General features: G+C 40.7%; 1 protein-coding gene across 6 annotated transcripts in view; it reads right to left on the bottom strand.

Annotated features, from left to right (window-relative positions):
• Positions 1 to 5143: 5143 nt before the first annotated feature.
• ptprea (protein tyrosine phosphatase receptor type Ea) overlaps positions 5144 to 17092 on the bottom strand; it is a 47457-nt gene continuing 35508 nt past the window's right edge. For 2 of the 6 annotated variants that reach the window (XM_037463678.2, XM_037463677.2), the window contains 21 exons: positions 16803 to 16880; positions 16164 to 16260; positions 15633 to 15706; positions 15129 to 15203; positions 14933 to 14977; positions 14163 to 14299; positions 13406 to 13496; positions 12517 to 12593; positions 11804 to 11840; positions 11591 to 11688; positions 10799 to 10918; positions 10388 to 10551; positions 10178 to 10313; positions 9891 to 10040; positions 9644 to 9737; positions 9333 to 9409; positions 9084 to 9218; positions 8676 to 8801; positions 7226 to 7377; positions 6912 to 7047; positions 5144 to 6783 (listed from right to left, as the gene is read on the bottom strand). In XM_037463678.2, coding sequence (XP_037319575.1) covers positions 6709 to 6783; positions 6912 to 7047; positions 7226 to 7377; positions 8676 to 8801; positions 9084 to 9218; positions 9333 to 9409; positions 9644 to 9737; positions 9891 to 10040; positions 10178 to 10313; positions 10388 to 10551; positions 10799 to 10918; positions 11591 to 11688; positions 11804 to 11840; positions 12517 to 12593; positions 13406 to 13496; positions 14163 to 14299; positions 14933 to 14977; positions 15129 to 15203; positions 15633 to 15706; positions 16164 to 16260; positions 16803 to 16875 — 2169 coding nt within the window. In that variant the 5' untranslated portion in view covers positions 16876 to 16880 and the 3' untranslated portion in view covers positions 5144 to 6708. Of the gene's footprint in view, positions 6784 to 6911; positions 7048 to 7225; positions 7378 to 8675; positions 8802 to 9083; positions 9219 to 9332; positions 9410 to 9643; positions 9738 to 9890; positions 10041 to 10177; positions 10314 to 10387; positions 10552 to 10798; positions 10919 to 11590; positions 11689 to 11803; positions 11841 to 12516; positions 12594 to 13405; positions 13497 to 14162; positions 14300 to 14932; positions 14978 to 15128; positions 15204 to 15632; positions 15707 to 15851; positions 15994 to 16163; positions 16261 to 16802; positions 16881 to 17092 lie in introns of those variants that run through there. The other 4 variants (XM_037463679.2, XM_037463681.2, XM_037463680.2 and 1 more) reach the window with 4 other exon arrangements.

Here is a 17092-nt window from a genome sequence, read left to right as displayed (position 1 = left end):
GGTCCATGTGTCCCTCTGCTCGGCCGCCCAGGTTCATCTCTGGTAAGTCCAAGTGTCTCTTTGTTCTCTGGTTGGACCAAATTGATGAAAAGGCCGGCTCAAGTAACTCCTGTGTGTCCATCTGGTTGTTTAGAAGAATAGATACAAATATTGGGAAATGCGCTCAATCCCTTCAACCTAAGATCAATTCGGCAACCTGTTTAGTTATCTTGAGAATGAAGAGCTGAGAATAAAGATGATCACTTAATATCTTTCATTCTTCATCCACACAATACACAAAATTGTAAGGTAAAATTTTGTGATTGATTACTGTACAGTAATTCTGCTTCTCATGTATGTTTTTATGCTGCTATAAAACATGGAATTGCAAAAAGAAAGCCGTGTATACTTTTTAATGAAGAATCTGTGTTTGTTCCTTATTAAGTGTGGAATCTTGGCGCAATAAGCCACATTTTGCAACGAGTGTGTAAGAGATACCAACAACTGTTGACCTCTTACAATTGTTGTAATTGTAAGAGGCTGTAAGAAGACAAGAAGACAAGAAGAACAAAGAACGTGCAATTTCATTAAATAAGCTGATTTACAACTTGCAATAGATAAGAGCGATTATATGTGCAATTAAAGTGTTACAATTTGTTTTGTGTTTTTTAGTCAAGGTACAGTCTGAAGAGGTGTGTTTCAAAACTGATTGGCCACATAGTACCAATAGCTTGCTGATACAATATCTAGCAGTTACTTAGGGATTAGAAGGAATCTCACTGAGAGGGTTTCCAGGAAAGGCGGTGCACATATTCAATCAGCATCATCACTGGAACATAACAATCAATAAATCAAAGGTTGAATTGTATTGCCTCTCCATTCAGTGGCAAGAGCTGTTACTAGAGAGTTTTTTTTTTAATGAAATGCAACAGTACTTCATGTATAATGCATGTATGTAATCTATGCTGCCCTCATGAAAATGATCCCAGAACATTATTCAGTTTTGTTTCTTGTCACACGATTAACAGCAGCATGGTCAGGCATTTCCTGCTGTACCGATGTTTCGCAGTGTTTTTCATTCAAAATCATATGGTATATTTTCATACTAAACTGAATCATCCGTCGTTAAGCGCGCACCATCTGGCGCAGCAGGAAAGCGTCGCTCTATGTGCACCTCCTCGCCGAGGCTGGGCCGTAGCACACCACTCTCAGGCGGGGCCTTCACGCGGCAGGGCTGGTCTGAGGACAGCCGCCGCCAAGAAGGCTTCGTCGAAAACGGACCTGACACCATAACTACCAGGTCCCGGAGGGTGATCCCCCCAGGGGGGTCAGGGTTTCACCGCACTACTCGGTGCTCCCATCCCCCCGGTACTCTCCAGGAGTCAGGCTGCTGTCCCCACCATCGTTTCGGTGCACGGCCGGCTCCAGCGAGCGCGAGCCCAAGGGCTGTTCGCCCCCTCCAAGGAGGGTTCCGGCTCTACTAGACCAGGGCTTCAGCCCGCACCTTTGGCTGTCCGGGCTCATTCTACCAGGGGTATGGCGGCTTCTAAAGCCTTTGTCGGGTAAAGTGTCGAACTCTCGTCTGAGTGTGCACACTGACCTCACACTACGGTCACTTGCTCGTATGGCGGAGTGGGTATTGGCGTTCCCACAGCGTTTCCACGCAGCTCGAGTTCCCTGAGAGGGAACGTCTCCGGTTACGAATGAAACCTTAGTTCCCTGAAGGGAACGAGACGCTGCGTGTCTATGCCGTACTCCCGGCTTGCCCGTGGCACTTTATTCGGCCGTTCAGAGATGAATGGTCCTGCCCTTCGGGTCTCTTTATAGCATCCTGGTCCTGGCGTCGCCTGTCTATGACGTACCAGCTCGCCATTGGTTAGATTTCACATGACGCGGTCACGCAGAGCCGTTCCCACAGCGTTTCCACGCAGCGTCTCGTTCCCTTCAAGGAAGCGAAGGTTACATTCGTAACCGGAGACGGTCTGATGCGTCACAAATTCATAACAACCGGGGGTTTTTCGCGCGTCATTGACTTAGGAGGCTGTGATTGGAAATCGGGACTGGAGGGAAAATTGCCCATAATTCGGGATGTCCCGGCTAATACGGGACGGTTGGCAACCCTAGGCACACATTTACTTCCACTCCATGACATCGTAGGTGCTTAATCATTTGATGTGCACCCTCTTATGCATGAAACAATTTTGCTGCAAATGTTGCATTTTGCCGAGTTTGTAACCACACTTTGGACCGCCAACGCACGCTATCCATGTTCGATCGCGCTGTTATGCCAACACTTCCGGTGGACGCTTCTTCTTTGGTGTTCAGCGGTTTCGGCGCCGGCGGACTGAGAATCGAAACTACGAATTGAACTTTAAACTTTTGAACGATACTGGGTAAATCGCAAAGCTAGTCCCGATTCCAATCGATCCTCGATACCCAAGCCTAATGATTACAACAATTAGCAACCACTTACAGAATGGTATTGCACCATATTGTTTGAGGTGGACTAACTTTCTCAAACATCTCTTGCCACAATGATTGTGTTGACTCTAACCAATATTTGCAACGCTATGTACAATATGTCTCAATGCAGCAACTGCCACACAAGATAAATTATTTATACTTCACTCTGGGGCCTGTTTAACTTGTTTTTATGTGTTTCGATTCAGTCTTTTCCTCTCGTTTTATGTCTTATTGTTTTTTTTATTGGGCTTCATTAAAACACTGTGTTTTATTATTTTGGTTCCAAGCCAAGCAGTTGGTTCATCAGAGCTCCCACTGTATTTCCTGAATAATACGCTAAAATGAGCTTTAATCAAACAAAAGACACTTGTAATTTGTTTTTGGGCACATTGCGCACCAGTAACATCCCAGTAAGCAAGTGACTCAGAGATCTAAGTGGACAACAGACACACAGGATTTCAGCGTCAAATTGAGAAACCACGCTTGTGTAATATACTGTATAAAGATCCAGACTATTTCCTTCCTTTTTTTATTTGCTTTCAGTGTACTTTTCTCTATTGTCTACAGGAGATGGTGAAAGGAATGTCAAGTTTGGGAAAAAAACTGACTGGACCCGTGGAAAGACCTTGACGTACACATAGTGTAATAAGAAATTAGTTTCCGAAGTCACACGTGAAAGCCTTTCAGCAGAGGGGTCAGTGCGCAAGGCACCCTGCCAATAAATGTCACGCTCCATATTATCAGAAAGAAAATGGGGAGCCTTGTGAATGACAAAACATAATTAGGTGGCAGTAAATCAAAATAAAATAGTCACTTAGGGTTAATACATAATTCATATGACCTTTTCACTCTTTTCACCCTTTTTTGGGTTACAGCCCTTCCCGCCGAGGAGTGTTACCATGGTGCCTGGTCACTGAGGAAGTGGAACTTGTCAACAAAGAGGCTTTTTGTCACTCAGGTTTTTATGCAAAATGAGAAACATGTTTGGCAGAAATAGCTCAAATATACTCCCCCCTGTTGCTGAGTGGGGGCAATACAAAAATGTAGATAAATACTCATATATATTTGGGAGTATGAGATCCATTTTTCTTGGTTTTGTTCATGTATCATGTAACACTCAGAAAGAGGAACTTGCTTGCCTTGTCTTCTACTGAAGTGTCTGCAGTTATGTGCTTTCAAACCTCAAGTTCCTGTAAAGCTGTAGATTAACACCATCTCTTTTTTTGGAAGAAGGTGATCCATTTTTTTTGTTTTGTTTTTATGTATTGTGTAACACTCTGAAAGAAGACCTCGTTTTAAAATGACATGTCTGCGGTTAAGGGCTTTTCAAACCCTCATCCGTTCTCTGTAGAAACGTCCTTGAGTTAAGTGGAAAGCATTTTCTCCTGTGAATATATAGGTGGATGGTAACTTTTTGATAGTGAGAAGTTCTGAGGTTATTTTACATCTTCTAATTGTCTTTCCTGAGCTATGACAACACTAATGCTCTGCTGGTTCAATGTTTATAATTTGAGTCACAGTTGACATTGACATGCAGAGTTGATGCGTTCGTCATGCAAAGAGCACCCTCAGCATTTGTCTTTATCACATTCACAGTCAAAGTCGTGAGTCATTTCAGTCTATACCAACCATCAAACCACTGTGTGATATGGTTTTACAAAAACGTACCTGGTATCAGTTCTCATCTCTCTCCCTCCCTCTCTCTCTCGTAAAATGAGTATTGAACAAGTCACCATTTTCCACAGAATTTAAGTGTTACAAAATAGAATAATAAAGCAATCAGCAGCTGGTTCCCTCCCAACTGATATAAAAAAGTGTCTCATTAGCAAGGTGTGCAGCAAGAAAGCGCTCATGGTGGGTAATAGCAAAGAGCGGCCTCACAACCTGTACCTGAACTGTATTGTTGCAAAACATACCGATGCATTGGCAACTTCTAAAAGTTGCAGTAAACGCTGTTAGGGCCGTAATCCGGAAGTGGAAAGAACATCATTTCACCATCAACTGTCCATGACCCTGTGCTGAGAGCTTCAGAGAGACCTTGAACTACCAAATGAATGGATGGATGTAATGTACCAATCTCAGTTGGTTTCAGAGAAAGCAAATCAAGCTGCTGGAATGGCTACAGCCAATCAGCTGACTTGAATCCATTGGGAAATCTGTGGAAATAACAGAAAATCAGGGTTCATAGAAGAAGTAAGGTCTGTTTGTGTGGTAGAATGGGCCAAACACGCTGTTTATATCAAATAAAAAATATATGAGCTATACTGCTCCCTGTTGGCTTTAATTGGTATTCACGTGGTTCACTAAAACTCATTTTAATTTGTATATATTCTAAAAATATATATATATATATATATATATATTTCATATTGTAGATATTTGTATATATGTGTTAAACTACTATTTCAGAAAACAATTTCTTTTGAAGAAATTTTGCTGCATATTGTTTTTCAACTTTGTAATATATTTCCATAAAACAGCACAAACTTTTTTGTTATATAAAATGCAATTAATTTACTTTTTTAGACATACAATATTAAATTATGAATGAAATATGATGGCAAACTACAATGCAATTTTATTTTAGTGTGACATTTCAATGACATACTATGACTTCAGTTTAATAAGCTCTGAGTTTTAAAAAAAATTATTTTAAGTAAACCAAAGTCGAGACATCCAAGGAAAACTTCCAGACCCCAAAGCATTTTCAGATTAATTTAATACTGCAATTGCATTTGAAAGACATTGAGTATCCAAAATGGTTAGACCACCCACATAACAGAGGCAAAGAGCTGTAGGTTCAAGGGAGGATTCTCAATTTGCGCAAAGAGGAAGGCATAGACTGAACATAAACCGACTGAAAAGGTTGTTTGGTTAAGTCCCTTCTTCTACTGCACTCCCACAGACAGATAGCACTCACAAATGACCAATCACTTGACAGTTCTCTGCTGCTCAGTCACACAACTTCACAATGTTAGCACTTTATCATGTAGTATTTACATGCAGCATTAACAAAATTACACATTTCATTGAGGATTCAAGCAGAGCTGGGTCAAATCATTCCAAGGGTTTAATTTTTGAGTACCAGATAGGAGGGGGTTTCTGCCACGGACAAAAATGCAGAGAAAATCTGTTTCACATTCAGAGGCGTTCTGATGAATTACACTCATCATTAGATAATTTTCAATGAAACATTCTACTTCTCTATTTTGAAATATGTGAAAAAACGAACCCAACGAAAATATATATAAGGTCCCTAGATGCGTTACGCAGGCACTGAACCACCACGCGTCAGTATTGTTGTTGTTTTTGCTAGGACGGGACTATAAATTACTTTCCTCTCTCTACTGCATTAAGTGAATACACCCATCGTATCTTAGGATCACTTGCATTTCACTAAGGGTTGTTCAGCTTCACCCAAGTAAATATGGCACTGATTTATGAAATTATTTCTAATACAAAATAAAGCAAAAATATTCTTGAACATTGCAGGTTCTTGGCAAAAGGGTTTGTTATGTGCTTTTTAATGTGCAGTTATTTAGCAAAAATATTTTTTTGCTGTCTACAGATAAAAGGCAGCCTGTTCAATGCAGTTGCATTCCTCTTTTGTTGATGGTATTTAATGACTAGGATACTCCAAACTGTGAAACTTCTGCCTGAATCCATGTTGGAAATCAATCTGTTTTGTCATCTTAGCCTCTGTTGCATAACTTTATGTTCTTGGCATTATGGCTGTGATTCATTCTTTTCCGACAATATTTCCATTGGAAATGGGCATGTAGCTTAAATGTCGCCTTTAATCTCAGGTAGAAGTCATCAATAAATGACAAAAACTAAAAAACAAAAAGTTAACATTCTGTTGTTATTTTCTCCAAATTCAAAATTGGAATGTCATCGTCAATACATAAATACATTTAGAATAATTGCAACTCTTAAAAGTATTACGTTGTCACTCCAAAATAGCACTTACATAAACATTTAAAATACAGTATTATACAACAAACTGAAAGAAAGAGACCAATTTGGAAACAACACTTCATGACAAAAACAGTTATCATACATGATGTGAAATACACATTATTAATCTAACTTTTTTTCATTTACAATGTTCATCCACTGACATAAAATATATTACAGCGAGGATGGAGTTAATGGTAGGACAAGTGCATAGCAAAATAGATCATTTGACCAAGTTAAAGAAACACAATAAACTGACAAAGCAGCTTTAGAAAACAACATTAAAAACCATGTTTAAGGCAAATTTCATCATTTAAAATTGGCATAGTCTGAGAAAATGTCCACAAAGTCTTGTACCACCTTGTAACAGAAGTCATATTGTTCCTGTGGAATAAACAACAAGTTAGATGAAAGTCTGTAAAACTGGTTCACAACAAGCTAAAGCTAGAAACAGGAGGGTAGGAACATGACGTTCATCCGTTTTTCAAAATTCCATTTGTGCAGATACATACCACAGTTTGGACCATATGGGGCCTCTGCATGCGTAAACTCTTCACAGTTTGGAACACGTCCAGTAGGCCTTCTGCCTTGACTCGCTCCAAGATATTGCTCAGTGCAATGAACGTACCTGTTCGCCCTGCACCAGCACTGCAGCAACACAAATACAAAACTCTTTGAAACTGATCCAAGCTTTAGCAGCGGTTTGGAAATACCAGTGTACACATTTTAAGCCGCCATGTGCAAAACCAACGCGACAGCTGCCCTTTAAGAAAGGTTTAGATGTGTGTGTGTGTGTGTTTGTGTGTGTGTATATTTTTAAAGCTACCTGCAGTGTACAATGATGGGATGATTTCCAGACTGCTGCTGGTGTCTCTGCACTGAGGCGATGATGTCAATCATGCCTTTCCCCTCGGCCGGAATGCCGACCTCTGGCCAGCCGTGGAAGTGGAAGTGCCTGATCACCCTTGTCTGTTTCTCCTTTGAGAGGAAATGAAGAGATCAGAGAGAACGGTGGGCAGGGAACCAGAGTGTGATGGTAGATGCAATGTGCATCTTAGTGTGCGGCAGATTAGTGGTGAACTGAAGGTAGTAATGTACTACTGAACCTCTGAGAGTTGAGTTGGTTGAAATTAATGAAATATATGACATGCAAGGCTCTCCTATAACTCTTCTTCTCACATACCAGTGGACACTGGACCAGTGTTTCTCAACTTCTCTCCGGGGGGGGGGGGGGGGGGGGGGGGTGTGCTTCCGCGTTCGCTAGCGGGGGGGCGAGGGGGGGGGAGGGGTGTTTCCGCGTTATAATTGCCGCGCTGACGGAAAACGTGGACGGACGACCCGGAAAAAAAGGCGAAACTCCGCTGCATTACAGAAAGTCCCTTCAAAATAAAATCAGAGGATGAATTTTCTATTTTTTTTTATTTTCACATGCAAAGGCCACTACACTACAAACGGGTCGGCGACCCACTAGTGGGTTGGGACCCACCAGTTGAGAAACACTGGTCTGGACCATAAGAGTTGTATGTGCTAACATTTAGTCATATAATAATGAATGAGCCTGTGTAACTTTATAAAAGATTACATTTTCAAATATCCCCACAATGTAACAATAGCTTAATTTATTTACTGTTAATAGTTTGTAGGAGCATGTGATTGTAAGCAGTTCCACGAAGGAGAGAGAGGCTTGAAGACGATTGATTCACAATAATACAAAGATTAAAGACAACTTTAAAACATGAAACTCTTTTCTTCTGTCTTGATCACATCATTATCAAAAGCTTTATGATTATTGTCCTAAGTTGGGAAGCATTGTACTAAACTAACTGTATGTGTTAAGCTGAGGTTTACATTGATCACCTACAGCAGTAAAATGTCAATGATAATCCCCAAATCGTGTACTATAAATATATAACTATAAACTCACTCACAGAAGTACTTTTACTTTTGATACTTTCGGTCATTTTTGCACTGATTTTCAGATTTGGAATGGAGAACAGAATATTTTTACACTTTATATTAGCAAATTATACTGGAACTAATTACAATAAGTAATAGTGAGAAAAAGAAAGCTCAATTTTTTAGTTTTAAAAACATTATCATGATTTTATGTAGAACTACTTTTTCCTGCTCAGAATTGATAACACATTCCTTGTAACATAACTAAAACATTCATTCAATGGAACTACAACAATACATTTCATCCTGTCAGGCAAATGTAATGCGTCACTGTCTGACTCATTAATGGCTACGTTATAGTGAAAAGTTAATTTGCTTACCGGGACAAAGGTGAGTACCAAGTCTCGTAGACTGAATGTGTCACACAAGGTGTCTCCCTTCAACTCAACTTTGTAATTCCCGTAGTTGACAGAGTCCTCTGCGGGCCAGTATTGACAACATTTGTCCTGCAATAACACACAAAAACACAGATATGCGTTTGTTCCCTGCTGCCAATAAGTTAAACACACAAACTAAAGCTAAAATATATGCAATAAAATAAATACATTAAGTACTTCTGGATCAAAAAATTAAATACATACAAAAACGAACTGATAATAAAAGAAAAAACAAAAACATTTTGTGAAAGAAGCAGGAAATTGGAACAGCAGTGTTTTGTTGCACTGCTGGGGTGGTTAATGTAGGCGTTACTCATAGCTGGCTCGTGGTTATCAGCCGTCACAGCTTACCTGCTCCCTCTCCTGGAGCTCAGTGAGCATGACAATGGAGTGACATTTCCATTCCCACACCATTCTCCAGAAATCCTCCACTGTTTGTGTCAGAGGGCCCTGGGTGGCAATGAAGTAGTCCTTCTGCCTGTAGCCCTGAGCAAAACATGGAAAAACAAAAACTTTGTCAGCTTTAAAATCACAATGATGTGTTGAGAGCAATACCCATGAGCAGGTGTACATGCAAGAAGGTAGGCAAAGTCTACTTACATCTATAAAAGATGCATTGACGTAATCAGTGAACTCCTGACCTCTTCTCATGGAGACAATGACTCTGTTAAAATCATCTGAAATGGCAATAGAAGAGGAAACTCAACAAAATCTTTTGGAATTAAAGACGTTTATAAACATGCTGTTCACAGTATCAAGTATACGAAATGGACTGAGTGACCACTTGAGAGAATAAATGAATGCTTGTAAAATGCTCAGATACTAAACAAGGTAACATTGACTAGAGCATCAATCTAGAGCTCAAAATCGTCCACCAATTTACATGACACAAGCCTTTTCTTCCTTCTTACATGGAATAATTTGCAGAACTCTGTTCTTCTTCATGTTGGCAGGAAGGTTCCCCATTCTCATGTTTTCCTTCATTATTCGCATGTTGGTCAGTTTCTGGGAAGAAATCAAGCAAACTTAATGTTACAAACAATGCAAATATCCACAACCCTTGTAAAGAGATGTGATTTAAACAAACTGCTCCTGGTATTTAAGGTTAAATATTTGCCTAAATGGGATCTCCTGAGGGAATGAATTAACAGATTATACCCTAAATTCTTCCTCTAGGCCGACCCGGTCACCAGTGGTGTAGGTGTTGTGCAGTTTTTGCAGATGCCCTTCCAGTGAGGACACGTCCAACTCTGTGTCGCCGTAGAGGTAGTATTCAAGCAGGGCCTTGTAGATGAATGAGTACTGCATCTGAGGTGGGAATGCACAGAAACTGATAAAAACACATGCTATGCATTGGCACAATTTCAATTTGACAGATGATTGAGAACATCGTCCACTGTCATGTCTCATTGTAATATGATAAACGAGAAGGAACTCCAACACACATCTGTCTGAATGAGCTGTGAGCGTTGCTCTCGTATCTTAGCGACGAACCCAAACACATCAACTTTCTGCTCCGCGTGCATCATGTCGATCATGGCATCAATTACGATGAAGGTCCCGGTCCTCCCGACACCAGCGCTGCAGGGACACAAAACACAATCCTCAGCAGCTTGAAAACACTTGTAGAGCTACAAACGGTGACCCTCGTCTACCTGCAGTGGACCACGATGGGCCCAGCGAAGGGTGGGTTGACCAGCTTGACCTTTTTGAGGAACTTGAGCATGCCGATGGGGGAAAAAGGAACTCCGAAGTCAGGCCAGCTGGTAAAGTGGAGCTGGGTGACCAGTCTGGGAGTCTTAGCAGCATCGCTAGCTTGCTGCACAGTGACAGAAAAACGCAGGCAGGAGAGCACAGTTAACAGTGTTCAAAACACATAGGCATAGGCAGCCTGGATTATGCGTACTGTTAAAAAGGTTACAAACAGATTTGTTACGTTTGTTGAGAGTTTAGAAACCGTCAAATTGACTTACATTCAAAGTGGGATTCAATCACACATAATAAAATATGAATTAATGTACACAACATCAACAGTAATCATTGCATGAGAACTGCTTTCTACGCACATGTTGTATGCAGAACTTGCGGATGGTGTAGTCCACAAGGACCGTAAAGTCTTCCACCGCCACCCTCACACTCCCGTAGCTCCAACATCCCTGATCCGGCCAGTACTGGTAGCACTTGTCCTGGGGAGAGAGGACAACCGCGAATCACTAATACAGTCCTCCTCGATAAACGAGTTGTTCTTCTGGAACGTGTTCAAGGCCTTTTCTTTCAAGCAGCAAAATGGCTCGAGTCAAATGCTTGACTTCACAAAAGTGAGCGTTGCTAAAGGTAATTACGCTTCAATTTCACAGAGAGTCGGTCCAGATTAGTGTGAGTGAAGTCAATAGAAGTCCTCACTGGGTGATTATGATACTGCCGTGGAGGACTTCATTACACATAATGCAGTCATTGATTTTCACACACCTGATTTCAATTCTCACCAATTCTCTTCCTATTGATCTCTTCAGGCTTTCTCCCTCTCAAGTACTTTTGGTTAATTTGGTGCACAGTGAGCGGTGAGCAATTATAGCAGAGACAACAGATGTCAGAGCTTGGAGGTGTGAAAAGAATAGTTTGAATTCAACTTCATCACCTGGTATCACCTTTGACCATAACTATTGCAATCTATTTGAAGCATACTTCTTCTCCATTGACCCCTGCAGAGAATCTGACTTATTGCTTGGCCCTATCACAGAATTATCAGAGTTGAAAGATGACTGGTGAATAAAAACCCTACAGCTCGTAGGAAGGTCTCTTCATGGTCATCCAGATGAGATACATTTTAAGAAATGAAAAAAGGCAAAATCACTCACTTCCTTTCTTTCTTTCAAATTTGTCAGCATGACAACGGTCGCTACTTTCTGCTCCCATATCATCCTCCAGAAATCTGCCACAGTGTCTTCTTTTGGACCTTCGAGACAAAATGATGATAACAACACATGGTTCACTAAGAAATACAATTTATTATATACATACATGAATGAAACATAATTATGCATTTCATGTTGTAAGGCACCATATCTTACCTTGTGTTGCTATGAATTTTTTCTTTTCTGTGTAACCCTGTTGGACATAAATATCAAAATATTAAAAAACATATTTACAACTTTGTGGTTTGATTGACACTCCACTCTGCATCGCCCCATGGCCAGGGATCTATTACGGTGATATCGCAGGAATGCATAGAGGGTATTTCGTCAAATTTGCCACAAACGACCACCTGGACACAAAGTTGAACCTATTAGTTTAGGAGGTCAAACGTGAAGGTCACTGTGACCTCATGTCCCATTTGATGATATCTCAGGAATGCTTTAAGCTAATTTTGACTTTAACTCAATGACAACGAGATTTTCGGGGTAATAAAAAATATATATTCATAAAAAAATAAATTATCAATTAAATCAATTATAAAATGGTAGTTATAAAATGGTGTTGTGATGAAATCTCAAAGATATGGATGTAAACTGCATGTCAGCTGGTTGGCAGAAGCTTTGAATTGCAAGGCAGTAATTAGCAGTTTTAAATAAATTGAAATACATGTTTTCAACCAAAACTCCTCAAAAGCCCTGAAAAAACGTAACCAGCTCATTCGAGATGAGATTGTTACCAACCATCAAGGTGATTGATCATATTCAATCATAACAAATTGAATAATAATAGTTTTTTTGTTACATTCATTGTTACCATTTTAAAAAGGGATGTATGGTGTTCAGCAGAATGATGAAAAACTATAACTCACATCAATGTAAGAAGCATTCACGTAGTCTGAAGAGAGATTCCCCTCCAGCTGAGTCAACACCACTCTTGAATGATCATCTGTTGGTTAAAATATTCTATGGAAGTTTAGATTGTTAAAGCAGAAAAACAATACACACAGTGTGTATCATTACTATTCAACCCGATTACACAGTTTACATAGAGAGCAGTAAAGGAACAGCCCAACTTTCTAGCTGGGAGCCAAAGAGAAAGATGGATACCGCGCTCATGTTTAAACGATAAACATAAAGCACCATACACCATACGAAATAATTGGGATCGCGGCAGTCTCCACCGGTCGCCTGGCAACTGCTTCTGGCAAATAGGTGCCCGGAACGTAATTAGCCATTTTACAGGAGGTATAGCGCTTTTTGTTTGCACATTTATGTTATGTGTGCAATGCTGCTTTACGTGGTTAAAATGAATTATCTATACGGTTTACTCATTGTGTTACAAAGTTGTAACCATTGGTGAGAAGGTCGGTCGGGTTCCCCACCCACAATAGAGATGGAGACTTAACAGGTCTAACATTTCATACAACAATAAGTTGCCAATTGTGGTATTATTTTCATCTAATCCTTTTAAAGATCAGAATGCACAGTTAAGGAAAAATAATCACGCATTAAGTATTAATGAGACAGAAATAAGCTGCATAAAGGAAGACGGGTGAGGAAACTCTCAGGACTGAGCTGTTTGTTTTGTAAATGAATGCATGAGCTGCCGGGGTAAGATCTGCTGTATCTAAACCGAGACAAAGACTCATAAATAACCAAAGACACATGCGCACGCGCACACACACAGGCAGGAAACCGTGATCCCTCAGTGTGAGAGAGAAGTAGATCTATAGGCCACAGAATAGAAAGTAAACTTACAAGGAAGGATGTTGGGGTATCTGTTCTTCTCCTTGTTTTCGTCCTTGTTGGCCTCCTCATACGTCCCTTGGGCATTGCCCCCTGGCAACGACTGCAAGGCAGAATTACAGTTAAGTTTTACACAACCTCCCGATCTGCCTTTTAACTCCTCAGGCCTGGTACAGCCTTGGTGTAAGCACTTCCTCTGCTGCCTACACTAAACGGTTCTCTATTGAAAAAAAGCTTCCTCTGTGTGCTGAATAACTGCTTTACATTAGTGTTACATGAACCTTGAGTCATGTCTATTTTGATCCCCAAGCCTAGCCATGACTACCCAAAAGGGTCTTGTTCATGAGAATAAGGTTGCACACGTACAGTATGTGTCATGGAGAATGTGACAAAAATAAAAAAAATCCTGAATGATAAAAACCCCCATAAGAGTGGATCTTCTTCCTTCTCATGAACACACAGCATTTTATAGTTGAAGTGGGAAAACCCAGAAGTCTACTTTTAGATATTTTGTTGGAGGGTTTGTAGTCGCAATCGAAGGCCCAATAAAAAAAAAACAATAAAATGCTTTTGATATTTTGGAGGCACAAAGTGACATATTGATTGTGATAATTATGATACTGATTAAATAAGAAAAATATTTCAAGGTTAAAAAATTCCAACACACAGAGCCACAAACTCTACTTGCAGTCTTCTTGTTTGGACCTCGGACAAACTTTTGACCGCCTGTTCCTCTAACATTCAGTTTGGGTCAGGAGAGAATGCTTACGTTGTACTCCTCCCTGAAGAGCTTGCCATCGTCAGCTGAGCGGAGCCTCTGCTCCTCCTCCAGGTGATCCACTGGGAGGGGGAAGTAGGTTTTGGAGGCTGAAGGGGATCGAGGAAGGAGGACCACCGTCTGTTGCTCTGTGAGTAGTAAAGTCAGTGGTTTTATTATCCCTACTATACTGAAATAGTGTAATACTTCTGTGTTGAATTATGTTGTGTTCATGATTATATAAAAAAAATGTAATTATCACTGATTGACGGATCGGAGATATTCATTCTAAAATGGGGTTTTACAAGACCTGGTGGTTCCCAACCAGATGTACATCTGTCAGATTACATCACACGCTGTTATCTAACATTATTAAATGAATTACTCATGTATATATACACTCCATTACTCTGTGTACAGATATATACTTTAAATCAAATCATGATTTAATTTAGCTTCAACTATCAACAGTACCCCTGGTTGGGAATCAATGAATTAGGTTATTGAATTACTCTGCAATTATCTTTAGAAACAGCTCAACAAAAGACCAAACTGACTCAAAATGCTTGCAAACATCTCAAGGATGAAAAAGAAAAAGACAGAATGTGAGTATTCAATGATCACCAAACTTTAACAGCAGTTAGAAAACCAAAGGACCCCTTTGGAAAAGCCACACAGCACCCAAATGCCCAAACCTTTGGGAAATGTAATGTGATCGGTACTGAGGAGCATGTTAGTAACACAAGGGTTCCGATATCACCACCCTGCACTGTATAGCTGACCTGGTGGCTCAGGGGCGTATAATGACCCAGTACTCTGTCCAAACTCTAAAAGACAACACATATGCATCGCACAGACATAGTCACAAAGGCAAAAAAAACACAAAAGATTATTAACAACATCATCCTCATAAAAATGAATGCTTTAAGTGTGCACAAAAATAAGACACGTCAGAGTAATTAGCAGCTCAGCTAATACCTTGATATTTGCTCCGTGCTTTGTTACTGCCACGTCTGGGCGTTTTCAAGCATTGTATCCTACTGGCATCCCTATCTGCAAGAATACAAACTGCTCTGTACTTTTCAGTGTAATCAGATAAGAGAATACGTCCTGACGAACACTTGAAACTCCTCAAGACGTGTTGCTTCCTGTAAAGCCCAATAACTGTTAACACACAGCTCTGTATCAAGGATGCAGCAGAAAACTGAAAAGCTGAAAAGACTGTAGATTCAAATAATTACATGCAGTGTCAAAATGTATAAAAGACGTTCCTCATATGAACCACAGGAAGTACCCAACCACAACTGTAAATACACATACCTTGGTCTCTTCTAACCCTCCTTGTGTATATTTCTGTCTTTCTCTGATGTTTCTGCACGTCCCTCCTTAGCATTCTCACTGTGCTTCTTTTGTCTCCTAAACTGCCGCGCTCTATTATCTGTCTCGCCCTTTCTCAAAATGTCCAATTTACAACAACGTTACCTTGTTCCTCCAAGATGCCATTTGGTATCTTCTTGTCAACTGTTGTGACGGCTGCTTTTCGCTGTTTTTTTAACCTGCCAGAAAAGAAATACAACAAAATGACAACGACATGATAAGTGACACCATGGTACAAGTAAAACTTTGTTTTAACTCTTTTGTTTTAACTCAACAAAATACTTTAAGATCCCTCAAATGATGCAGTTATCCAATCTAACCTACCATCCTAAACTTGAAAAGCTATTCTTTCTCATTAGCCAATGTCTCTGAAAAACAGCTCTCTAGTCCAAATCTTGTCCAAAACGTGTGTTCTCTTCTGTTGCCCGTTTAGGTCCGCTGTCTCAGCCCGCCTGCCCTCTTCTCTCTAAAGCACGAGAAGGAGTCAGCTAGCAGCACTTCCTGACTGGGCTCCGCCTAACGTGACTAAAACAGGAAGTGTTTGTCACCCTTTGCCCTGCCCCGCGGAGCTTGGATCACAGCCAGGCGGCGAGGCCTGGGAAAAGGGATGAGGTGAGGTGACGGAGGAGTTTTTACCTGAGGAAGTACCAGGCTAGCAGTGCGATGATGAGCAGCACCAGGGACAGGACCAGCACAGTGGGGAGGATGTGGTCGCTGCGGGACGAAACGTCTTCTGTGTAAAAAGGAGAAGCAGAGCCGGGCGGGGGGTGGGGTCAGGGAGCACCGTCGACAAAGAAGCAGGAAGAGGGAGCAAGGGTGATGGTTTATGTGTATATGTTTGAGTGTGCATTGCGGTTGTGTATCAAATCCATACTTGGCACATCTGTTGTTCTCCTCTGCTCGGAGGACCTGATTTAATAACTGGCCTCTGCACTATTTTGTCTGCAGGGATAAGCATACAGTGGGCATGTCCGTCTGATAGAGGGTGAGAGGCGCCAAGAGTGGAGACTCAGCCAAGAGTCACAGCCACACAGCCAACTATTAGTTGTGTTTATGAAGATGCATAATGAGCCAAAAATTAGAGTCCAGAGCTGCTGACGTTCACTGTGATCCAGTAATAACAAGGTTGTAGAAAAGGCTATTATCAAGCAGGAAGACATAATAATCAAAGTGATGACTTCAGTGGTTGGCAACATGATTTTATTGCTATCTCAAAGTGTTTAATGTTGTATAGTCTCACATGTCGAGGTGGATCGCTTTTATTAATACTCTTACCTTGTGTATGGTTGCCATTGCCGGTGGAATTGGATGTTGTTGTTGTTGCCACCAAAAACAGAATTGGGACCATTGTGGCTGCAGAAAATCCAAATGAAGGAGGATATTCAATTTAGTGCCAGACATGTCTGCACAGTTAAGGACTCATGCAAACATGGACGCTGCATTATATGACCGTTAAAGGAACACATAAGCTATTGACAGATCTGAGGCATATTTCTTTATTCATTACGGGTGCTTTCAGGAATGTGCTCATCGGTGCAAAGTTCATGGACACAATGGAACAACAC

Source organism: Pungitius pungitius, chromosome 21 (assembly GCF_949316345.1).
Source record: "Pungitius pungitius chromosome 21, fPunPun2.1, whole genome shotgun sequence".
NCBI lineage: Eukaryota > Metazoa > Chordata > Actinopteri > Perciformes > Gasterosteidae > Pungitius > Pungitius pungitius.
Note: the sequence above shows the minus strand (reverse complement) of the source record. Positions and strands in the feature narration are given on the sequence as shown.